Genomic DNA, 26,122 nt, shown 5'->3' with positions numbered 1-26,122 from the left:
GTACCATTAAAAAAAAACAAACCCACCACATTTTAGCTAAGTCAAGTCTTTGGCCATAGCATTCTAACAAAACTCCACTTTTGGTAATTGAACTCTGTTTCATAACAATTTCCATATATTTACTGTTTGGACAATATTTAAAGTGATTTTGTCACAACTGTGCCCCCATGTATTTGTCATGAAAAACTGCTCACAGCAGTATAACATAGCTGAGATAGAAGATGTAGTGAAGAATAATAAATCACTTTTTGTAAACTGTATAAAAATGTGGTTTAGAAAAAAGTTACCAGAACTGCATTTTGCTGTAAACTGCAGGCTTTTAGCAGAAGTTTAATACCTATATGTGACCAGGATATGAGCTCTATGCATTCAGCTTTCAAATTATTCCTTGCATATGTTGTAGCTGTCAGGATAAACTACAAGGGAAGGTTCATCACTGCTTTGGATTGTAGTATCTGTTGAAACCAGAGCTATGGCTGTGAATACACATTTAATATTTGTCACAACCTGATATTATTAACATGTTCTGGAAATTATCTGAACAATGGACTAATGTCATATCTAGTTAGAAAAGCAATAATAAATCTCACTTGTTCATGATGCTATTCTTCCTTGTCTGTAGAAGAATTAGTATAGATTCTCTTTCCTGTATTTCCTCATTATCATTCCCTGGGACGTTGTGTGTGTGTGTCTGCATTCTTCCTTCCTGCTATTCTCAGTCTCCTCTTCTTCTCTTCACTTCTTCCCACCCACTCTCACTGTTCCCTTGATGTGTTTGATTATTTGAAGCCTTCCCTGGCTACCTTTCAAATTGGCTTCAACATTTATCAAGAGACTGCGTGCTGCTTGGACTTGAGACATGAGAGCATTCATGGGTGGGTGGCTCTGTGCAGCCATAGATACCAGTTTTTGCAACTAAGCTGTTTGGACGAGCACACTGCTTAGTGAGCCTCGTTGTATCCGTAAGCCACTGCTTCCAAGTGTGGTGTTTGGCAACTTCACAGCTTGTTTATTGTTGAAAGCCGAGGGAACTTAAGACCTAGGAGGTCCCTTCAACTCTGATGCTTTTTGTGATTGCCACTGTGACCATTCCTCTTCCAGTGCTTCCCAACTGGTTTCTGTCTGGGATATGTTGGTTTTGCAGTGTAGATTAAATGCAGGGTTGTACATATGTCCTCACCTCAGGTTAGTGTCTACCATAATAGTGGGAAAGCCTGTTTGAAAACTTAAGAAAATGTGAAAATAAAAAGGAAGAAAAGGGCTGACTGTACATTAATACAGACTGGTTTATGGGTAAACTGTTCCTTTTTTTACTTCTGCTTCCGTGCCATCCCCTTCCTGTAGATGCACACAGACATACTCCATTGCCTTTGCTAAATGACATGTCAGTATTTATTACAGCTTGCTAAATGTTTAAGTCCATATCAGTTAAGTTGTTTTCAGGGCAGGTGGGGGTACCCTCTAATTTGATTGTTGCTTTAATTTACAAAGCCTGTTTTAAAGCATTTGTACAATATTGTAGTGTAAATCTGAAACCTCTGTTATAAGAGCAATATCTTAATTGTCCTACTTCTTTTAGCTGAATTAACTAGTTAAAATTATTTTTATTTTGTTGGAATGTAATAATATTGCCCTCTATTCTTATTTTTGCATACACCCAGCTCTGTGATGTGATCACACTGCCATGGAATTCTCACCTTCAGGGCATTGTTCCAAATGCAGAAGGCTTTCAGAAAAGCCCATGTGTCTTAAGGACTGTAAGTTGAACAGGTCCTGAGGATGGTACAAAGATCCAATCCAAACCTTTTTGACTTTGATTCCATGTTATAATAGTTTTTAAAGAGTATTTTTAATAGCTTTTATACCCTATTTACTCATAATCTGAGAACCTGTTACCTGATTATCTATAAAGTGGCAGTATTGCAGCTGCTTGAAGAGGACCACTGAAAGTAAGTTTCCATTTCGGTTTTATTGTTTCTGACTTGTGCAGTTTTTTAAAAACAAAAATCACACTATGGTTCAGGTAAGCTTCTCTAGAAAATTGGAGTGGACAGACTTTCTTGAATACGAAATGCTGCATGGTGAGTTGCTTTACAGATCAAATATATTTAACTAATTGTAATTGCCTGGTTTGCTTTATTTTTTTCTTTGTAGTTTGACTTCTCATTTGTAGACGTTTATCGAGTGAAGAGTTTTCAATTTACATCAAAGCTTTCAGAAGACAATGAAAGCAATGTCACGGACATAGGAAAGAAACGTTTTGGCCAGTTCTGCAGAGATCATCCAGCCTGTTGCTGTAATAATGCTAATAGCAGCTGGAATTGTGATGGAGAAACTCTGGACAGTTCAGCAATTGAAGTGAGGTAAGCAGCAATTTTTCTTCCCATATATCAGAAATCATTAAGCCTTTTCATTGATTTTTAAAGATGCTCATAAAGACATCCCCAAAAGATGCCTCTGCATAGCACATTTGAGTATTCTGATAATAAACTTAATTTATTTTTGTTACTTTTTTGAGTCCTTTCCAGAGAATACTCCAACCATGTATATTGTAAATGATCAGTCTGAGATAGATGGGTGGCCCTACCTTTGAAGTCATGCTTACTTCTTAGGAACTGATATGTGCTTGAAGTGCTGAAGGTGAAGGTGGTGTTGGGAGGATTCTTTCTAAATGAGTGGAGTACCTCATGACTCTGAGCAATAGCTTTTCCCATGAAACTTAAGCTTAAGTAGGCATCTTTGTCTTAAAGAAATACTGAGTATTTGTGGTTTTTTGACACACAGCACAGAGTCTTATCTCTAGCCTTGGCATGTGGAGAAAGAAGGTTGCAGTTGTGCATATAATGAAATTAGAAAGGATTAGAGGTTTGTGAAATTTGAAGGACTTTTTTCTTTTTTGTTTGGGGGGGGGGGGGGTTTGGTTGATTGTTTTTTATTTGTTGGTTTTAGAACAAAGGGAACCAAAAACACAATACAAAATATTTACATGCAAGTGTGTTCCTTTAAAACATAATCACTTAGTAGTCCAAAGTGATTTTTATAAATATTGTATAAGATCAGCTCATTTAAGTGCCCCATAGAACTTTTTGTGTGGAAAAAAGGAGTAACAGGAGTGATGGATACATGAAAGCATCCAGCCTTCTTTGCAGGGGAGGACTGTATCAAACATGAGAGCATGGTTTCTGGAGTCTGGAGTAAGGAACTTTGTCCAACTGCTTGGAATTCAGGGACTGTTAGAATTAAATATGTAGTGCCCATTTATTTTGTATTGATTTCTGTATTTTTTTCAGGGTTCACTGCCAGTTAATGAAACTATTTGCAAGGGGAATCGAGGAAAACTGTAGAGGTGAAGCTGCCTACAGCCAGAGTAGCGTTGAACAATTACTATAGACATTGTTCCTCCAATGAGGAGAAGAAAAAATAAAAGCTCAAGGAAGTTGAGTGAATATGCATTTTAGTCAAATTGACAAGTATTTTAAAATTTTAGGTGGTTTTTTTTTAATGGCTTCAGTATAATTTTAGACATCTTATTGCATTGTGTAATTTTTTTAAAAACATTGTAATCATTACAATATATCTTTCAGCAATGTAATCTAAGTTATGTTAGAAAAGAGAGGATTGGTGTATATATATGTATTCACAATGACTGATAAATTCTCTGTGCTTTTCTAGAGAGCTAATTTAGCAGTTGTGTTGCAATAATATCTAAATGTTATAAAACATTGGACTTTCCATTGTCGTCAAACCAAGATATCAAGACAAGGTATTTTCAGGGTCTGAGAAGATGTTTCCTGCTGGGAGTGTTATGTAGTTGCATGTGGCTTAAATGCTGGACAACAGTGTTGTCATTCACTTTTTTTCTTCTTTTTTTTTTTTTTTTAAGTAAAATCTTTCATTTTGTAATTCTGACTATACCTTGCAACTTATCAATGCAATTCAAACACACATTCCTGGCTTTAAGTAATAACAATAAGAGTATAGAAATACTTTGAAAAATAAAAGCACATCTGTATACAGATCATACCTTATCCTATATATTCTATTTATAAAGGCTTCCTTGCATGATGCTTTTCGGGATTATAAAGGGGTTTATGACTGTTTGGATGATACCAAATACCACACTGCAACTGAAATGTCTTGCAAGCACTTGCAGGGATACTTATATAATACCAGGAAGGCACAGGCAAAAGAAAATATGAATATCTTCTGAAACACCAGCAGTTTTAATTTTTTTTTTTAAATATCTAAAATTAACATATGAAAAGCTTTCCTGTTCAGTACACAGTTCTTTGGAGATTGTACTACATACATTAAAATGTCTTTGCAAAATAAAATGTTAGAATATTAAGTTTAAAAATATGATTTGATGATTGAAAGTTTTTTTAAATAATGTTTATTTAACTAAATATGAAACAAAATAATTTGTTTTGTGAAGTTAAGGGAAGAAACTGGCATCTGATAAATCACGAATTCACTGTGCTGATTTGTTTTTATAGCAAAAAACATTAGACTATCATATAAAGCTATGGAGTGATTATTTAAGTTGTCTATGGATTTGTGTATTGTGGCACATTCATGTTCTGTGTGTAAGCCTGGGACTAAATTCTGCTGCTCTTGTACAGATTTGTTCCTGTTTGAGGATCAGAAGTTAGCCCCTGCTCTCTTCTATCTTTTCTTAAGTGTGTAGTTCTCTTTAAAACTTGCTGCATCTGAGGGGGTTTTGGCATCTGAACAGCTAATGATTTTCTATTTGTGTATATTTATTGGCACTTCTGTCATTCAGCTTGTATTAGTTTCGTGTCTTATGTATTTGGTCCATGTAAGTCATGGTGATTGGTCATTTTATTACTGAAGCACTTGAAAATTGTTATAAATGGCAGATTTTTTTTTTCTATTGAAGTTATTTACATTCCAGTTTTGTGTAATGTCGAAATGGCGTGCTATGTCTTTGCTACAAAGTATTATTCGTACTGCTCTATAAGACAAAAAGCACTTGGAAATGATACTTGCTTAAAGTACAGTCATACAAAGTTTAGGATCTGGTTTTTGTTATGTAGTATTTCAGGGAAATACTTGAATACTTTTCCAAAAGTACTGCTGTTTACTGCAATGAGTTGAAATGTTGGTTGATCCAGTGTTTTTCAGACATTTGTAACAGTATTATGTATACTGTATTCTTAAAGCTATGTTTAATAAGTGAAATAGTACTTTTGAACTAAGAACCCCATTGAAAATGAGATTATGCAGTTCTACAAATGCAAATATTTTTTGAAAGTGTTGTTTGTTTAGAAAATTCTACAGGTATTGTGGTCTATCCGTGAATATTGTGAGAGAACCAAGACTTCAGGTTACTGTAATTCTTGTGCAGGATATGATGGTGCACACTCAGCTTGCCAACAGATGAGGGCATTTATGAGGCATTACAGCTATCCAGATCACGTTCTCATAAATGAGAACAGGAGTAAATACTAACCAGCTCTTTCCATTAGTTTACTAGCAATTCATGAGACCCTTACTTGAAAAAAGGAGGCTTAATCTCATTGTGAATGTTTATTGAAATGTTTTGAATATTTTAATATCTGAAACTGAGTGCTTGGTGTTTCCAAAGCAAGCCACAGTGAAGGCCCCCTTTCTGAGAAACAAAACACCAGAAAAGGTGGAGAAAAGATCATTCTGTAGTATGGTAATGAAGTGTGAAGTAAATAATAAAGGTGTTGCAACATAATAAAATGAAAAGGTCCTAGGAAATAGAAAAGCCGCATAGTTGCATTTGAATAATTCTGTTTGTAGCATATTATACTAGCAAAGCACCATGTGAGTTGTGTGACATGTCTGGTTTATTTTTAAGAAGAGAGCTGCATAAGTAATGTCTGCTTGCATTTTAATTCTAGGGTTTTTTCTCTGAATGTAGTCTTAGTATGGAAATTATGTGTAGGAAAACCAAGTTTGATTTTTCTTTTTTTCCCGATCTTGCTGGCTTCAAGATTAGAAAATGTGTTTTGTTTTATGACACCAGGGCATTTCCTTGAAAAAATAAAATTACGTCATACAGCAATACAGTGGTTTTCTTCTTTTCACAAATTGATTTGAAAAAATATCTACCTTTGTTCAGCAGAAATCTGGCAGCAGCGTGCTCAGTGTAACCAATGTGGGCAGATTAAACCAGGTGGAGAAGTAATTCATAAGCTTCCATTTGGGTTGACCACAGCTTTGTAGCAAGTGTGAGTGTGGACAAACACTGAGAGTGAAGGAAAGCAACTAGTGAAGCTGGACTTGCACTAAAACTAAGCAACTCTACCAAGGTAAATCAAAGATTGAAGGGAGGAGAAGAAACTTAGTTATAATGCAAGTATTCAGAGTTATCTATTATGGAAAAATCTAAACTACAAAAAATGAAAGAAAACTACTGTTCTAAGAAGTGTCAATTATGTATTGTACTATATACTATATAGTAAATAGATGGGTTTTTTTAGAATTTCATTGCAATAATTACTGCAGATGCAGTACATACTCTAATAAGTAAAACATGTTTGTTGTAGATGAACAATGGGCACAAAAGCACAAGATGCTTTTCAGCTCTATTGAGACATCTGCTTTTCATAGATTCAGAGAATGGTTTGGGTTGGAAGGGACCTTTAAAGATCATTTGGTTCCAACCCCCCTGCCATGGGCAGGGACACCTTCCACTAGACCAGGTTGCTCAAAGCCCCATCCAACCTGGCCTTGAACACTGCCAGGTATGGGGCATCCACAGCCTCTCTGGGCAACCTGTGCCAGTGCCTCAACACCCTCACAGTGAAGAACTTCTTCCTTACTTCTAACCCAAATCCACCCTCTTTCAGTTTAAAACCGTTACCCCTTGTCCTATTGCTACATGCCCTTGTAAAAAGTCCCTCTCCCGCTTTCTTGTAGGCCCCCTTTAGGTACTGGAAGGCTGCTATAAGGTCTCCCCAGAGCCTTCTCTTCTCCAGGCTGAACAACCCCAACTCTCTCAGCCTGTCTCTACAGGAGAGGTGCTCCTGTGAAGTGTTTTGAAGTGTATTGGGTTTATGTGGCAAGATTTTGGTAGCTGGGGAGGCTGCATAGGAGGCTTCTGTGAGAAGACACCAGAAGCTGCCCCCATGTGGGACAGAGTCAGTTCCAGCTGGCTCCAAGATGGACCTGCCGCTGGCCAAAGCTGAGCCGATTGGCAATGCTGGTTGCGCTTCTGTGATAGCATATTTAAGAAATGGTAAAAAGTACTGCACAGCAGCTGTGAAAGGAGTGAGGGGAAAATAAAGAAACATCCCTGCAGACACCAAGGTCAGTGAAGAAGAAGGGGGAGGAGGTGCTCGAAGCACTGGAGCAGGTTCCTCTGCAGCCCCTGGAGAAGACCATGGTGAGGCAGGCTGTCCCCCTGCAGTCCATGGAGGTCCACAGTGGAGCAGATCTCCACCTGCAGCCCTAGGAGGACCCCATGCCGGAGCAGGTGAATGTGCCCTGAAGGAAGCTGCAGCCTGTGGAGAGCATGGGCTGGCGCAAGTTTCTGGGCAGGAGCTGCAGCTGTGAAGAGGAGCATATGCATGAGCATGTTGCTGGCAGGAATTGTGGCCCATGGGGGACTGAAGTGGGAGAAGTCTATGAAGGAGGAAGGAGTGGGAGAGATCAGGTGTTGTGAACTGCCCACAACCCCCATTTCCCATCCCCCTGCACTGCTCAAGGTAGCCGGGGGGTAGAAGAGTCAGGAGTGAAGTTGGGCCTGGGAAGAAGGTGGGGAGGGCAGAGGGGAGAAGGTGGGTTTAGTTTTGTTTTTATTTCTGACTATCTTACTCTGTTATTAATTGGCAATAAATTAAGTTAATCTTCCCCAAGTCGAGTCTGTTTTGCCCGACTGCAATTGCTGAGTGATCTCCCTGTCCGTATCTTGACCCATGAGCTTTTCTTCATGTTTTCTCACCCCGTCCTGCTGAGGAGGGCAAGGGACAGAGCGGCTGGGTGGGCACCTGACTGGCAGCTAAGGTCAACCCACCACACGCAGTTAGTTATGCAACAAGGCAATGCTTGCAGACATGTCTTATGGCATGAACGGGAAGATGGTATGTAGAATCAGAAATTTCTCTGAACACCTCTGTCTTGTAATTCAAGTATTACTTCCCTAGAACTCTTGCCTTAATCCCTATGAAGTAAATGAGTAATAGGAATTCATCATTTTTATTCTCATTAGTCATATTGCTCTTATTTCAAATTTTCAACAGGATAGTTAAGTAAATTTAATGGATTCTAACTGGTGTTTAAGTTGCAGTAAATGAATTCTGTCCATAATGAAGCGACAGTCTCCCCAGACTTCTGTCTTACCCACTGATATGCACATGATGTACATCTTGCAAAGGCTTATGCGTGTTCTTAATTAATGTGTGACTAGTCCCATTAATTAGAAGGGGGTAGGGCATTCGTTCTGCAGTCAGTCATGCCTTTCAAATCCTCTGCAATGAGAGGATTAATTTTTTTTTATTCCATTTCCTACTGTTTAGAAATTATTCCTAATATGTACCTACCAAAATTGCCAACAAGAGGTTGTCTTCAAAAGATGTTTGCTCCTTTAAGACTCTTACATGTCTGAAATGGTGACTTGCTCTTATTGGTAGGTATTTCACCTAAAGTGCAATTTTGTGCCTTATTTCATAGGAAACCTCCAGCAATAAATAAAACGAATAAGAGGGTTATTTCTCTTTTTTTGTATGTAGAGAAGATTTCAACAGTGTGGAACAGGGAAAAAATAGAAGGGGAAAAATAATTATTCGTAAAGAAAAAAACCTGAAAGAATAACTGAAGTGATGCAAATTAAAAAATCCATGGAGACCACATTCTAAAAAATCCATGGAGACCACATTCTGGAAAGGATGAGAAAACAACTGCAAAACGAATTTTAAAAAGAAAAATAAAATAAGAAAGGGGAAAAAACCACCACATTATTTTTATTTATTTATTTATTTATTTTGCTGGAAAACAGTGCCCAGCTGTGTGTTCTTTAACTGCACAGAAAAGCTAGCACTAAAGGTTTGAGGAGATTGCTAGAAGTTTGACTATTTACAAGTGGTAGACAGAATAGAAGTTTTATCGCTGTTGTGAGGACGTATTTCTAAAAAAAGTTGGGTCGTGCTCTATATCTCTGCTTACAAACTTCAGCAAAATAGCAGCATCACTAGAAGAAGTGTTAAAGGAGAATTGTGAAACCAACTTGTAGCAATGCACAGCATTCTGAAATGGCTGTTGAATTTAATCTGCCAAATATTTATTTTTCATGTTAATGTTTAGCAACTGTATTTTAGGAAAGGAGAGATTGAGCAGCAAAAAGAAATGCTGGGTTAGTGCTTCAATGCTGCTGAGGTTAAGGTGGTGGGATAGGAACTCACACCTGCTAAGGGTCTGCCCCATAGACCTTGTCACATCAGGGAAAGTTCCCGCAAGAAGTGTTTGCATACAGAAATACCTGTGCAATTCCTGATGGACATTTCTGTAACCTGTTCTTCTGAGCTTTCAGTGATGTATATTCTGCAAAGCGGTTTAGCCATCAGAACAGGTTGCTTAAAGATTTTTATAGTTAGAAAACTTTGGTTACTTGTTTAACTGAATCTCCCTTGCTGTATTTAAGCATGCTTGCTTTGTCCTTGGTGGGCACAGAGATCGGCTCATTCCCTACAGGGAAATTCCCTACCTACGCTACTGTGTTCCCTCTCAGTCTTCTGTTCTTTGCCTAAATGGTATTAATATTCAGACAGAAAAAAAAAAAAAAACAAACAATATTTGAGCACATATTGATGTCAAGAAAAACTGCTTGAAGCTGATTTCTGTTTACCACCAAAGAAGGGACTTGATAGAAAGCAAGCTGGTGTTGACAGGGTTCCTCCAAAAAAGGCATGTGTATCTGTATAAAGTCTTCAATCAAATCAGATACTTTTAGTTTCCAGATACCATGTTTTCACAGAATGCTGTCTCAAGCTCTGATGGATGCATTTAGAGGAGAGATCTCCCCTCAGCAATGCCTATCACATAAGTAACTGCTCTGAGGGTTACACTGCTGGTACATGCTGCCATGCCCCTAGTCCAAGAAGTATCAACCCAATAAGTAGCTCTCAGGTGGTTGGAGCCTCCCATTTCCATCTCATGATGCCGGAATTTTCTAGGGAAAACAGGCAAAACCTGAACACCCTGACATTGCTGTAGTTGTAATTTCCTAGTAAAGGTTTTCAGAAAATCCTCAACACGTTGGTAGCAGGACCAGGAAAGAGTAAATATAGGCATATTCTCTCACCAGCACAGCAGACTGTGTTGGTTGTTCTCCTCTGTGCATAGGCAAAGCTTTGAACTAACAGAAGAATTTGTATTTTTTCCTGCTTAAAAGAGTTTACCGACTCAGTGGAGGAAGGTGAGGCAGGGAGGAAGCACAGGCCTGCTGCCATCTGAGCTCAGAAGAGTCCACCCTGAGGCTGTTATGGTGGGAACAGCAGGCAGTAATGCTTCCTTAGGATGGACTAGTGCAGAAGAGGGTTGAGGTGAGCAGGAATATCAAACGATCTGTGGCTGTGCAGACTCAGCAGTCCAAACTTACCCTCCCAGTCAACAAAACGTTGCACTGCACCTGTGTAAATTGCTCGGGTTTTAGGACTGAAGGCCACTGCTGCCTGCCCTGCCTTCATTTGTTGGAGGAAATTTCACTGGTCTGGGATAAATCTGTCCTGTAACACTGCTGTGAAAAAGCCCAGCAGGAATTTATTAGCAAAGTAGACTGTGTTCAGTTTTTTCACTGGAGCTAAAAGAGAAGAAAAAGGAGGTGATGAAAGGGTTGTTGATTCACCCTGTCCCTTACTGAAGGAACCTGACACAATGCATCTTACATTACCTGAGCAAGGGGAGTGGGAGGCTACTGCTGCTTGTATTGATTTCTGCCAGGGTTTCTGATTTCTACCTTCCAACAAAGGCTACTGAGATACCAGAACTCCTTTCTCTGTTTCGCATGGGTGGGGGCTAAGGAAATGAATGCTATACCCATTCAAAAGCACAAATAGCTGTATTTGACTTCCCTTCAGTCCCAGGACACAGCGTACATCCCTCAGAGGTGACAGCCAGAGCCTCCTGTGAAGCGGAAAGTGCCTCCCTGTGCTCTTAGTGCAAGGCAGCGATGAAAGGAACTACAGTTACTGTGGGTTTAATGTTTCTCCTAAAGCCGCTAGGGTGGGAATGCATCTCTGCTGTCTTCATAAAGACTGGGAAGCACCCATCAGGTCATGATGACCCTGCAGTGCCCTTTCTACTGACATCGACTGATGTCTTAGTACCAACAGGCTGTCGGCAGAGTGAAGGTGCAGTCAGAAGACATCCGTCAGGAAATGAGGTTGCCATTATCTTTGAGCTAAGGCCACAGACGTTTTAGCAGAAGAGGAGGTGTTGTTGATGACCATGCAGTTGTCACTCATACATGTTGAAATGTGTGCTGGGAAACCCCGGTATGTACCAGGACAAAGATGTGGGTATCCTCCACGGCTGTGCAGCCAATACTGATGAGCAGAGTGGCCTGCAGTCATCAGCAGCACTGATGTGGAGTATGCCTCACAAAGCACCTTAGGTTAGGATGTGCGTCTCATTGACGGCTCTGACACAAGTCACACTGCCTCCAGAATGCAGAAGTGATGCTGGGAGCAACAACCAACAGGGAGCAGACAAAACAAGTTATACAAAATAGAGGAGATGACAGAGATCGTGCTAATGATGTCTGTAATGGACTTGCTGACCGTGAGCTCCTGTGCAACAGAGTTGCAGGGGCTGAGCACAGCCAGCTGGCTGAAGGCAATGCCCACTCACTTAGTTGAGGGTGAGGGCCTGGTAAGAAGTGCACCGGCGCTCCAGATCTTATGGCAGCTCTTGGCCAAAGATCTAAAAATTAACCACTTGTAGGTTGTTATGTTGTGCCAGGAAGGTTGAAAGGTCCTGATGCCAGTCCCAGATCTCTAAGACATAGCAAGCCTGATCTCATGAGTGGTGTGTCCACCAGCAATTTAGCCATCCTCCCATGTTTAAATAATGGCTAAGGCAGCATGACTCCTGAGAGGCATTGGGACACTTAGTGTGGTGGCTCTCCTACCTAAACCTCTCTCCAGCCTCCTGTTTGCTTTTTCGCCCTTCTCTCCTCACATGAGTACCAGCCTGTTACAACCTACCAATGAGCAGGAAGAATATCGACAGAATAAAAAGAGGTTACCGCATCAGGACCTTTTATACAGGGCAGCGGGGTCTATGTGGTGCAGAAGAGTTCAGATGGAGGAGCAGAGTCTTGTCCTTTGGGTTTGTGTCACGTGCCAGGTGGCATGGATGTGTGGCGGAGGGGCCCACTGCAGCGAAGCAGCCATCAGGAGTGACTGAAGAGGAGCCCTACTGCCGCTGCCCCAGTGTTACAGCGTATTTGTGACTGTGAGTAGCTGGGGACCAATTTGACATGAGGAAATAGTTGTGACAAAGGTGTATTTTCAAGGCTGCTTCATGCGGGTCCGCTGGAGGAGATGCTCAACTCTAAATAAAAATCTCGGGCACATTCTTGGATGTCGTCAGAGACCTGTAAATAACATCGGATATTTTGTTGTAACCTCATTTTCCTCTGTTCAGGCACCTGTCAAGGTCTTGTTTTTCAGTCTTGGCTGACACTGCTGACACAGTGGTGTCAGTACAGAGAAGGCTCACTAACACTGAGCGATGCTAAACATCTGTAAACGACACAGCGTTTCAAATGCCGCTAACTGGCCTACCTCGGCAGAGCAGTGTGGAGAGAAAAAGGGCTCAGTGCGTGTTGAGTCTAAAGGATAACGCTTGCAAGTGACACATCTAGAGAAAATTGCACACGCACAAGATTTGCCTCTGGGTAGAAGCAGATTATTTTGCATACAAATATGAAGGGATGGAGACAGCACAGATAACTCTGCCCATTACTCCCCAATGTGCACGTAGATTGAATCTCTGAACCTGCAGTCTACAGTTACCATATTGGAAATAATGCCACTAACTTTCAATAAGGAAAGAAATATAGCTTTGTTTTGGATTTGGAGTCTTTGTATCACAGATCAGTGCCTATAATCCAGGAAAAGAGAAGATTATTTTTCAGTAAAACATCAAACAATGTCTTTATGTGCAGTTACGTACGTCACTTGTTTTCTCCACACCCTAAGCTGCAGTGAAGAGTTCTAAAGTTTAAATCATTTTATGATAATAAACTCTCTGGTACACTGTTTAATAATTCTGCACGTTAATGTAAATACTTTTTTATCTACCTTACTGCAGGGACTGCTAGTCAGTGGTTTAGGTCTGACATGGTCCTGCAGCTCCCTCTATTGAAAATTATTTCTCTTGAAAATAACTCTACATTTCAAAATACAGCAGTCATTTTTAAGGTAGTCTGGCAAATCCATTTCCTATGGTTCCCTATGGATGAGATCTGCAGTAACGTGCTTCAGTTCAAATTAGGTGTTACTTCACACTGGTAACTTTTACTTTTCTTTACAGGATTCAATGTGATCAAACAGTGATGGATGCTGCACAGGGGTTTTTTGTCCCAAACAACTGAACGATTTGAACAATGTTGTCCTTGAAAAAGGACAGAAACATAGGTCAAATAGGGGAAAAGTGTAATTCTAAATATTAGCATCTGGGACCCTTAGGTTCTTGTTCATGTACCAGCTTTCTCAGCTCAGGAGAATTTGCCTGTGCTGCGAGTGTGTTGGGCACACTATTAAAGGTGGCTTAAATATTTGTTTCCACCAGGTCTCAGGTAGTTCTAGTTCTCAGTGAATGACAGCTCACTGTGCTCTGCCCTAAGCAAGCATGGAAGAATGTCATAAAGAAAATAAGCTTCCATAGGTGTTAAGCTGATAGCCTGCAAGGACAGACCGTATCATTTTCAATCGGTGCCACATGGCATACGGGAGGGTTGGGGCAAACCTGACTAGATCTGGTGTTGCTTTTCCTCTCCCTGCCAGTTCCTGGCTCTCGGGCTCAGCCCCATTTGCTCCTTTTCTGGCTGTACCAGCATTTCTGAGTGGTCCTGGTCTCCCCCAGCTTTTCCTCTTCCTCATTCCTACCCTGACTTTTCACTATTCCTATTGCTTTCTTTTACTGGCGCCTTCTGCAGTTCAAGGATGGTACTTGTAGTACGGGCCTGATGACATTTGTCTCTGTTCCTTTCACCTCCTTTGCTCCACCTTTGGTACTCCCTCGGTCTGGCTGCCTACTGCTCCAGCGCACGGGCTGTATCAGGCTCTTCTCTATGTTATTTCTTTGCTGGAACTTTTCTGCTTGATTTTGTGATGCAGACTTATCTGAAACAAGGGACTTTTACTTGTACATCTCTGAGAAGAGATGTTTGGCATCTGGACACGTCCTTGGGCACCCTACTGTTTTACCTTATGACATATCCAAGCCATAGTGATCAGCTTTGGGTTTGTGAGTGTTTTTCTGCCTGAGTATTTGAAAAGTCTCCAAAACTCCTTTTATCAAGGGGGAATATTGATGTATAATAGATGAATGACAATAGCAATAGGAAATTATTATTCGTTATGTGGAATTCAATTACAAATAAGTGCATATCCTCCAAGGGAGCATCTAAAAGCCGAGTATCACTGACATGAGGCTATGTAATGTCACTGTCAGAGTAAGGCACTGCCATATTCATACTTCTCTGTCTAAAAGACTGGGTTAAAAAAAGCACGTCACTGTGACCAGTGAGCTTTTCTTACTTATTTCTACATTGAAAGGAATCTCCAAGGAAACAGAAGTACTATGTGGCACTGCTAAGATGTTTGTTCCCTCTGTTAACCTTCCAACAGCCATCTTTATTGAAAAACTTTAAAGAAATAATGATTTCTTTAGCATGTACAAGTATGGACTATATAAATGTCAATATTTATGCTCTACATATTTTCTCCTGTATAGCAGAGCAATGATATATGTGTAAAAGCAATTTTGCAGAAAATAGGGTAGAGTGATTGCAGTGCAAATGTTCCTAGCATTTCTTGCTATGAGCTGGCTTGTTTACAATGGGATCCATAATCCACACAACACTTGACTGAAGTGCATCCTAATGTTTGTAACTGGATTTCATCAGAAACCATAAGCTGTAAAAAGGAAAATGGCTGTTCCTACTGCCAAAAGGGCTGTGTAGTCTGTGCTGCGTGTGGACGTCTTTTAAATTCACGAGTATTAGGATCCCTGGGGGCTGTGGTGGAAAATGATGAGAGAGAACACAACGCTATCAAAAAGGTAGCAGGAGAAGTACCAATCCCTCTGCCCGTGGGGGAGCAGTAGGGGAATGATACATAGCAGAGAAAAGCACAAACTGAAGCCAGACCTCTGCGTGTTTCTGTATCCCAGGTCATGTTGAAGGCTCAGCCCGTGGCATGTTGATTATGAAATCCAAACTGACTGCACTTTGGAGCCTTTGGCATGCGACCATTCCTCTTCAACAGCCTTACATAAATGTTTTGAAATTCAGCTGCTCCTCAACAGAACCTTTGGAGGTAAGTACCATGCTGAACACCAGAAGGTTTCCCCCGCTTCTGAAGGGCAAAGGGACAAGACACAGGCGGCAGGTCAGCTACATCCTCAGCTGATGGAAATCATCTCTTTCGATTTTTAATAGAGCCACATCAGTTTACCATAGGTGAAGATCTTCTGCTCTGCTTAGCTGATATACATGCTTAATCCAAGCACATATCAGGAGGTATTGCACCAAAACTATGAACAGACTTTGCATCCATGGTGTGACCTCTGGAATTGTGTTCTGTCAGCTCTAGCAAAGAAGTAACTTTTTATTCTATTTCAGTATACTCTGAACCAAAGGAACAAGACTAATAGGAGTGTTAGGTTCATTTTCAGCTGGGTCTCAAGTAAGGCAAATTTGCATTTTCTATTGAATACACAAGCCCATCTAAACAGAGGCAAGGAGAAGACGGTCTATTGACATTATGTAAAGGCGGCATATCAGTTTAAAGGGTTCTGTTTGCCTAGAAGAGTGTGAAGGAGACTATTTAATTACCTGTCTAGGGTTGACAAAGATAAACACCCTGTTATTATTCTATGTATTTGCTTGTAACTCAATTAAGGATGTGTACTTAATTGTATTACCAATATGAAGAAATAGGTGTTAAGGTGTTTGAAAGCTAGAGGAAATGAGATGTCCCTCAAGAAACATGAAAGGTCAGGGAGTAGAGAAAGCAAGGAAGCATAAAATTATGGCATTGGTATTCAACTAAGATCAGAAGTGAAGGGCTGTGTTATCTGAATTCCCAATTGTAAGGTTGAATTGAGGAGTTAACAGAAGTGCAGACTTACAAAGCAGAGCGACACAGCACAGCAGCATGAACTAAATCAAACACGTCTAGCTATTCTGTCAGTGGTGAAGGAGAGCTTATGTTCTTGAGTTACTTCAGTTGCATTGAATCATCCCTGACATATCTACAATATTTGCTGTCTTCTGTGTACAATACTCTTGAATGATGACATTTAATGCATGGCACTAAGTGATCAGCCTATTTCATTTTTCTGTTTCCCCATATTAATTTTACCATTAAACATAGAGAAACAACAAAGGAGATGAGGGTTTTTTGGTTTGTTTTGGTTTTTTTTTTTTAAGATTAGTTCACAGGGCTGTCTGATCATCTCCCTAACTGTCCCTTTTAATGTGCTAAGTCTTTAGCATGGATTATGATTGCATATATCATGTAAGCCAAATTGGTTAGCCCCACCTTCACCCGATGCACATTAGCCGTAACGATTTGCATAGCAAACACAGAGGAACAGGATGTATTTCCCTGCGGAGGTGCACGCTCCGTAATCCTGCCCCTCAGATGCCGGCTGCTCCTGCCAGCACCAGCACAGTGAGGTGATCCCAGCCCACCAGCACCGCGCGGTGAGAGGAGGAGTGATACGATACAACAGCAAAGCACAGCCGCGTGTTGCCCCTGCCCAGCCAACGTACCATAACTGCACCCAGAGCTGCCGGTTTAGGAGCTGGCTCAGAAGAGTAAGTCATTAGGTGACTTCTTACTGTTTCTGACTATTTTCCCTCTTTCTGCAGAATCAGGTGTTCTCATTGGTGCAAGTCTGAAGGGGGCAGAAAGCAGGCAGGGAACGTCACTTGGCCACGTCAGGTGGGAGATGGCACTTCTGGGATGCTATAACAGCAGAGAACTGAAGGAAAGGATCTTCCCTGCTTCTCCCCTGCCATTACAATATCTCCGTCTAATCTTCCTTTTGACACACCTGACAATATAAACTTGTTCTTTGCAACCCCAGGAAACTTCACCAGCTGCAATTTATCATTGAAACAGTTTGATTAAATTTAATTTTGCTCTTTATAATTTTTTTCCTAAATTACCTCAGCACTTTCAGAGGAAACTGTTGGGGTTTTTTTAATCCATCTGACAGCTGATTGTTTTGAGGTTTTTTTAACAGCATCTGACACAGCTGACACCACTGTTCTTATCATAAATATCTGCCACATTAGTTTAAAGCTGTGATTAAAGCTGCTCCGCGTTCTGCTGGCAAGGCAGCTGGACCTGCACAAATTACGATAATAACCACAGAAGCTCCTTCCTGAGAAGAGTGCTGTTTCTGTAGCCTTGTCAGACAAGTGCTGCCTTTTAAGAATGATTGCTCAGCTCTAAATGACATTTTTGGCTTTCTTTTAGAAAAGTAAGTTATTTATTTTCCTGTGATTTTAACTAAAGAACACTATCATCCCTAGAGAACAATTTTGTTTTTCGGCACCGGAGCAATTACTTTCAGCTGTATCAAGCACCTGATATTCAAAAGTCTGTGTGGTTTCATGGGTTTGAAAAACACCTTCTCTTAGGGACTCCTAAGCTAGTTTCTCTGTGGGTCTCACCAGTCCCACAATCTCAGAAATAGGTAGCTGCATATCACCTAGCCAACACTCCCTTACCAGTCGTCATTTGTAAGAAAATACCTGTGTAACTGGGAGATGTTTATACTTAAAGTTGAAGCAGGAGATGAATATATATGGTTATGATGCCATCATTAAGACAGCAGAATTTTGTCTGGAAAAGCTGTTCTCGTACTGGACAATAATTGCAGAGTCATTGAACAGCCCAGGTTGGAAAGCACCTCGAAAGATCATCTGATCCAAACTTTTGTGGGAAAGGGAGTCTAGGTGATATTATCTAGTATCCTGCCCAATTGCATCTTGAAAACCTCCAACGATGGGGACTCTACCACTTCCTTGGGGAAGTTGTTCCAGTGAATGACTGTTCTCACTGTAAAAAATTTCTGTCTTATGTTGAGATGAAGCCTTTCCTGGTGCAAATTGTTCCTGTTGCCCCTTGTCTTCTCCATGTGGCTCCTTGTGAAGAGAGAGGAGAGCCTCTGTCCTCTTTGTATCCGCCCTTTAAGTACTGGAATACTGTGATGAGGTCCACCCTGAGCCTTCTTTTCTCTGGAGACTAAAAACCTAACTCCTTTGGTTGTTCCTCAAAGGGCAGGTTCTCCAGCCCTTTGATCATCTTCATGGCCCTCCTTGGGACCCTCACCAGTCTGTCCACATCCTTCTTGAATTGTGGGGACCAGAAGTGGACACAGTACACCAGGTGTGGCTTGACAAGTGCTAGGGGAACCACAGAGCCCACAGGAGGGAAGCAGATGATAGAGAAATTACAAATTCAGCAGGAACTGAAGCGCTTCTGCCTTGCACAGGGGTAAGATATACGACTGACTGACAGCAGCTTCTCTCTCTGAGAGGCATCATCTCCCATCTCCCACCTCTGCCAAATTTCGACCAGCCAGCTTCCCCTGCACTTGGATAGGCTGCTACGGGATCGCCACGCTGGCAGGACTCTGGCATGTCTGGGAGAGCCCCACACCTTCTAAGCAGAGAGCAATGGCACCAGCTCTCCTCCCAGTAGTCGGCACCAAGCACAAGCTTTAGTGCTGCACTGCCCAGAGCAAGGAGATAAGCAATGAGACCTTCAGTGGCCATGTTGTGTGTGGCCATGGCCATTGTATAGGTAGCACATATATTCCTGAATAGGGCTAGTCCCTGATGCTGGAGGGAGGAGAGCAGGACCACAGAGCTGAAGGCAAGATGCCCTGTCGATGGCAGAGCGTGCACCTGCACTGATAGTTGATTACTGACATGAATCGGGATCGTATTGATGAACAATCCACTGAGGGAAAGGCTTAAAAGCACAACTCATAAGAATAGAACACGTATATATCCAGATCAATCTATAATTCATACTTACCAGAGGCATTTTGACACTCAATTCTTGCCACACTGAATAATTAATACATTCTTTGTGCTAGAAGTAAATAACGCACATGAAACTTATCATCCACAAAATGGTATTAAATGCATAAGACCATGCTATTGCCATCTTCTCATGCCAACATCTAAAAAAAAACCCCCAACTTCCCAAACCAGATGGTAAAAAATGACAAAGCAAAAAATAATGATATTTGTAATCTGGGTCATTCTTAGATTCTTACAGGTTTTCAGACAAAACACATGGTCACCAGCTAGAGTCGACATTCATGGCTTGCATTCTGTTGCAAATCAGCTTGTTGCCATGTCTTTCCATCCTTTAGCGGTATCACGGGTCAGTGTAAGCCTCCCAGTGCTACAGAGCCCAGTTGCTCAGGCCCAGATGGCTCAGCCAGGTGGAGTCTACAGCACTGGAGTCCACAGCTCTTGCCACAGCGACTGCTTTGTGTGAGTCCTGTGCTCAGCTAAATTCTCAGTTGTCACTGTCCTGGTCTGTTTAGATCACCTGGATTAGAAAGCATTGCAGAAAAAAATAACAACTAATGTTTTGAGCAAATAAAATCAATTAGATTGGTGTAAATAAGCTAGTTGCATGTGCTGACAGAGATTCATTGCGTTGGGGAGAGCACTAAGGCTGCGAGGCAGGGCGACGGTGTATGGTCTGCGTGGGGCTGGCCAGGGAAGGGTGGTGACCTGGACTGGGGAGCAGAAGGAGGGGGTTGTACGTGGGGGGACACACAGCAGGAGACAGAAGACAGGTCCTGAATGCAAGCTGCCATACTTGGCCCGGTGCATTTGTCACTAGTTACCGCTCAGAGGATCTAAAGGAGCAGGCTCGGGCCTGGCAGGAGACTGTCTGGTTGCTAAATCCTCTGACTTTCATCTGCAATCCAGCTTTCAGGTCTCACGGACAAGGCCTGCATCAAAAACCTCGGGCCAAGCAGGGCACGTGCATTATGCAGTGTCTTTGCAATGGCCTTTAGACAGGCTGTCAGCAGGATTACTGTCACCACCTCTCCTGAGATGTCTGTGAAACCTACCGTAAGTATTCTGGCCGCTGGCTCTTTTCCATGCATACCCTGGCTGATGACTAGGATCAGTTAGTGCATGGTCTCTGAGGAAATTCATGAACGTGCTCTGCAAGTACATCAAGCAATTAATTTGTCAGCACACCTTCTAATATGAGGCCAAAATTAGACCATGAGTTCCTTCTCATCCTATTAACCTGAGGCTGAGGGATGGAAGGGACTGGTGAGGCAGCCCCATCATGCTGTTTCCACCTTTAGACACCATGACAGCAATGGCCAATTGCTGTGAGCAGCGATACTGCACACACTCACTTACGCCAAATACCTGCAGATGCCTCCTGTCCCTCTGAGGCTGTCAGTCCCAGCCCACTGTCACTGAGTCAGTCTGAACAACAGCCACAACTTCTTTTTCTTCTCCTCCATTAGCTCCTTCCACAGGTACTGTCTCCATCCTTGGCTCCTCACCTCCTCCAGGCTCTTTGACATGGTGTCCACTGCTTGCTGGGGACACCGGCAGGCTGGCTGGCGTGCAGGTGCGTGTCTGAGCATAGGGCAAGCCAAGCTACCATCTCCCGTAAATCCTAGTCTGGAGGGATCCACAGGCTGTGCGGGTGGCTTCTTTGTGCGCCTGGGAGGCTGAATGCATGGGAGCTTCTGCCAAACCGGGAAGAAGATCCAGTGTGGTCTGCGATTGCAAAATATTTCATGACATGGCATGGGCGGGGGAAGGCTTGCTAAAGATGCAACTGGGTTTGGTTATGAAGCTCCTGTGTGACTCAGTGATGCGTCTGGGGATGCTGCTGAGGAGGACTTCTGCCTTGCTGGGCTCTTCTATGGGCAGTACCTGTGAGGAATAGGGAACCGAGTATGGGAAACTATTTCCTCCATATCTCCTTCTCTTGGCCCTGACTTACTCCAGGAGGGTTAAAGCCCACAGTCTGTGCGTGTTCCCATCTCTTTCCACCGGTAGCCTGAAAACACTGAAAGTGCAACATGGACAAAGCATGGGGTCCCAGTAACCCAAGCTGGAACGTGTGCGGTGGTGACTGCTCACCTCTCTGCAGACTGGTGCTGGAGTAGCACTTGTGGCTGGGGAAGGCAGCTTGCCAGGCAGCCCTGTCCTTCACCAGGATTTCCAACAGAAGGATAACTGTGGCACAGCTTTCAGGTCTGTGGCCGGCCCCTTTTCCAGCCATGCTGTGCCCCTTTACTGCCTGCTGGGTGCTTGTGATATGAAGGAGCAGGTCTGTGCACCGAGCTTGGGAAAGGCAGGGGATGAGAGCGCCGGGCGATGGACTTGCGCTTGCAATCACCTCTCAGGCATGCGGGTGCTAGCTAGCAAATGAGCCTAAATGGGGCTGAGCTGCTTGAAATGAGTGCCTAGACATCTGGGGTGTTATTAGCAATCCAGGGGAATTAGATCTGCGGTCTGGGGCAATTGCATCGTAACTAAATGTAGGCTTATACCCAGAGGGAGAAGTTTACTCTACTTTGGGAGTCTAAACTAGGGCAGATGAAACTCAGTCACTGGGTCTTTGTACAATTAATAATACTCTCAACACATTAGGCCATTTTTCTATTTGGTTTTTTATTCCAGAACAGACACTCTTTATTATTGTATTAATTTTCTTGTATTACTTAAAAAAGTAATTTGTGTACAGAGTAGATTGCTTGTGGTATTTTTTTCACTGCCAATGTGGCTTGATGAAATGGCTTTGAAAGTTCGCCCATAGCTCGAAGAGCAGCGTGAGGCCAAACGATGCAGCTCAGAGGTGCTGCCTGCCCCAGCTGTACCGTAGGAAGGTACCGGCATTGGCCTGGCACGTACCTAGCCTGGGGCCAAAGTCTACCCTTAGGAGGAACGTAGCAGAATTATATTCTCTCAAAAATATTACAAATATCACAAGCTTTTATTGATTCTGTGAGTTCTTATAAATCGGACAAATGATTCTATTTCTAATACAGTCTACGATGTCTTGAGGGAACTGGGCCATTTAAAGGCAAAAGGGTCAGTATTTTACTCCTTGTTTTAGGGTATATTATATCATTTCAGCTCATCAATTTTCACTACTTTGTTCCTGTTCTTAAAAAACATTTCATGTGGGTGTTTTGACCTCACAAACCAGATGTCGGTATTACTCCCTGCAGCTTCATGGGGGGGTGGAAGGCTGCTGTTTTCTGTGATTATTATGGGAGTTTATTACTTGAGTACAGTTTGTGTCTGGCTAATGCACATTTTCTCCACAGCCATCGCTTTCAAAGCATCTTTTTAATTTGTTCCCCTTCCTTAAATCCTGTGCTCAAAAGTTTCTATTTATGCTTTCTGTCTCCCACCAGCTGTTCAGGCCAGTTCTCAAAATGAAGACAAGCACCTCACTGGACATAGGCTGCACTGGATATATGGGTGTCTAGCTGTGGGCTGTGTTGTGTAAAAATCATCATTTAAATTATTCAAGAAAACAGGAAAATGCATCATCATTCCTTTTTTTTTTTTTTTTTTCTTTCTAAATACTTTCAAGTGACAGGCTGTGGAACAAAGGAATAATTATAAAATGACACACTAATATAATAACAAAGCTACAAATATTTATAATTAATTAAAAGTAACAAAGGAAGGATTAGAATGTAGGAGTCAGCTAAAACAACAGCTGAGATGTGGTTTGCAGGAGCTGGATGCGGTGCGCTGCTCCTCTCCCAGCGTGAGATCTTCAGAGGGTGCCGGGGTGTGGATTGCCAGGGCCCCTCTGTGCTGTGCTCTGGGAGGGGGAAATCATGTTGTCAGACACAAAACCAACAAATGTTTATCCTTCTTAATTAGACTGTAGAACACTTATCACCAACCTCCCCCAATGCTTGCGGTCGAAAGTAAATTATTCTGAAAGCATTTTTGACATAACTTTTTTGCAACTTGCTGAAATCCTTACTTCTTTAGTAAGGCTGATGGCTTGAGACTGACCGATAGACCCCAGCAATGGAAGAAGGCCCACACAGAGTATAAAAACTAGGCAACTTGCAGAAGTATTTCAAAGAGAGCAATGGCCTTGAGCTGGCTTCAACCCACACATGCCTTCTCAGGGATTGGGAACGTCCCCCGTCGTGACAGTGAGCATATGACAGAGACTGGCAATGGGAATCACGTTGGTATTGTGATTGAACTGTGTATGGCAATTGCTGTATTTTGCTAAAGGCGATTTGCATTTGTATTGTGTTTTCAGTATATTTTGTATCACTCTCTGCTAAATCAGAAATACCATGTAACATCTTCAAATAAGTAACTTTGACATTGAGCATTACACCCTCCACCCCTGGCATATCCAAAAGAAGCTGGTCAGAGAGTATTGGACTCCAACATGGCTGTTCAATAATAAGACTCTTTTGTAATTATGTTGTTCATAAGTTTATGTGGCTTTGACTTTTGTCAGCTAGTTTCTCATCGGAGAAACTTACTTAACTAAATGCTAGCAGCAATGACAACTGGCAACTCTAATTACACTTGACAGAGTACAAGACAGTCTTTTTTCTTCCTACCAGATGCTTCCACTGCTGCGGGCTCCCTCGTCTACTAATTCCTGCCCCCGGTAGAACTTATTAAGACACGCACCTGTCATTTGGGACATCACAAATATCTGGCAAGACATGTAAAGTGTAGCAACGTGCAGCAGAAGTGCCAGAGTAAACAGCCTCTCTCTGTCACAGAAGACTACCTTCAGAAGTGAGGAGTTACGTGGGGTAGATGCTTGTCACTAAGGTGAAGTGACGGTTCTGCAGTGGAGGCAGGCGGGGGGTCACATCTGAAAAGGTATCAGGGTGCATCCCTGTCCAAGCGCTTTAGGGCTGATGCGCTCCTCTGATCTTCACACAGCCATTTCTGCGCCTTAACCGCCCAAGTGGTCTCGCAGACTCATGCTTGATTAAGTAGCGGAGGCAGACAGGATGATCTGACGACTGCTGTGGTATGATACCGCAAGGTAGACTGGCTCAATGTTTCTATTCCAGATAAATCACAACATAACAATCTGTCAGCATGCACAGATATATTTTCCCATTTTTCTTTGGTATATGAATTTTTGTTTAATATCACATTAGTTTGCCTTCAATGTATAGAAGGAACTGACCTAATTTTTGCTGCCAGGCACAAGGAAGGCAGAGCAACAAAGGTGTTCTGTGGGGGGAAAGGAAACACACTACATTTTGAAGATCCTGGAACAATATTCCTGATGTGGAACAAGATCATAAGAACAAGAAATGACCGTACACTGATAAGGACATTGGTAGAGAGACACTGGCAAGCTAAAAAGTCACATTATTGGCAAAACCCCAAGCAATACCTCACCAGCTGATTGATTCATCTGCGGTTCTGACTAGCATACACTGTTGTGGAATATTTTCCACTTGTCCCAACTGCTATCTACTGCTAGTGCTTACTAATGAATTCTGGAAAGCATTGAGACATGCAGATCTTCAGAGCAAGTTTGCCCATTTTTGTGTCAGTTTGTGTGAGTACAAATCCACCGTGAGCTAACTGGGGAAGAGGCACATGTGCTGATGCTGATGCAGAGGCAATATTCCCTTACCTTTATTCCTTATTCCTAATAAACCTGCCCCAAACCATACTCAAAATGCAAAAACTGAAATTTAATTTTAAAGCATTATGGGCTGTTATTTGTTCCACTTTATACAGAATGAGAATTTGGGAAGTCTAGAACAGCAGCTCAGCAATTTTGTGCTGTCTGGGGAAGCAACTTCAGTGCATCTTCTCTTATTTATTTGCTGCAGGCAAAAGTCAGGATGTTCCTCCTCAGTTTTTTTCCTGTGGTTGTGAGAACTAAGTCAGTCCATGAGCTTGTTACAGAGAAACAACCAACCAATGAGAAAGCAAAATTTAAACAACCTACTTAGAAAGTTTTGGAGAGATATTGATAGTCTAGAAGGTATATTTTTCATATCTTCCCATCTCAAGAGCCAACAGCTTTTATGATTACTAGTCCAGATATTTTGAGCCAAGAAGTAGCTGTAATGTTTCAAAAATAGGTTTTATATGCTTAAAAATAATTCGTACTTTAATGGTCGGATATCTCAAAGCCTTCTAGACTTGGGAGACTGGGAATTTTTCCCTTCCATTGGCATAAAGGTTTCCATTTCTAGTCTTATCCAATATAGTATATATGGGGCATTAAAGCTCTGACATTTCTAGGCAAAGAAAATTTGTCACCGTTGTAGCACTGATTTTTACCTTTCTAATAGCTCACACAGGTGTCATTTTAGGAGAAACTCCATGTCTGAAATGAAAAAGAGGAAATATTAGCTATAGGGAGCTGTTCTTATTTGGGGACTGTTGAAATAAATCCTAGGTGATCGGGTTTGAGAAGCAGATAAAGCGGTCAAAGGTGTATGCTAAATTCAAATATAACATATCACTGTAATTTAAGACCCCATCTCAAAATGTGAGTGCTGCTATGTATCATCAGTCAGAGGTCTGTGTGTGAGCTCTGTTGATTGAGTCTCGAAGGACTGGGAGAGGCGGCAAATACAAAACTCGACAGAGGACGATTATGGGCAGATCGATCTAAAGCAGTTGAGCAGGAGGTGCTCCTTCCCCACGTCCTCCCCAAAAAAGCAGCCAATGTCCCCAGGTCTCACTCTCTCTGTGATGCTGAACTCGCAGGCTGCAGAGCCAGGGCCGAGCCGGTGCTCTGTCTGACCCCTCAGCACACCGGTCCCTGGGCGCTCAGCAAAAAACCAGGCTGGATTTCTACACCATCCACTTTCTTCCTCCAGCCACTTTGCTAATTTTTGC

General features: G+C 42.1%; 1 protein-coding gene across 6 annotated transcripts in view; it reads left to right on the top strand.

Annotated features, from left to right (window-relative positions):
• Positions 1-6,055, top strand: part of CERK (ceramide kinase) — a 44,810-nt gene extending 38,755 nt beyond the window's left edge. For all 6 annotated transcript variants that reach the window (XM_030014090.1, XM_030014088.1, XM_030014087.1 and 3 more), the window contains 2 exons: positions 2,155-2,363; positions 3,291-6,055. In XM_030014090.1, the coding sequence (XP_029869950.1) occupies positions 2,155-2,363; positions 3,291-3,390 (309 nt within the window). In that variant the 3' untranslated portion in view covers positions 3,391-6,055. The remainder of the gene's footprint in view (positions 1-2,154; positions 2,364-3,290) is intronic.
• Positions 6,056-26,122: the final 20,067 nt, after the last annotated feature.

Source organism: Aquila chrysaetos, chromosome 5, assembly GCF_900496995.4.
Source record: "Aquila chrysaetos chrysaetos chromosome 5, bAquChr1.4, whole genome shotgun sequence".
Classification (NCBI taxonomy): domain Eukaryota; kingdom Metazoa; phylum Chordata; class Aves; order Accipitriformes; family Accipitridae; genus Aquila; species Aquila chrysaetos.
The sequence above is the reverse complement of the archived record's forward strand: the minus strand, read 5'-3'. Positions and strand labels throughout refer to the sequence as shown.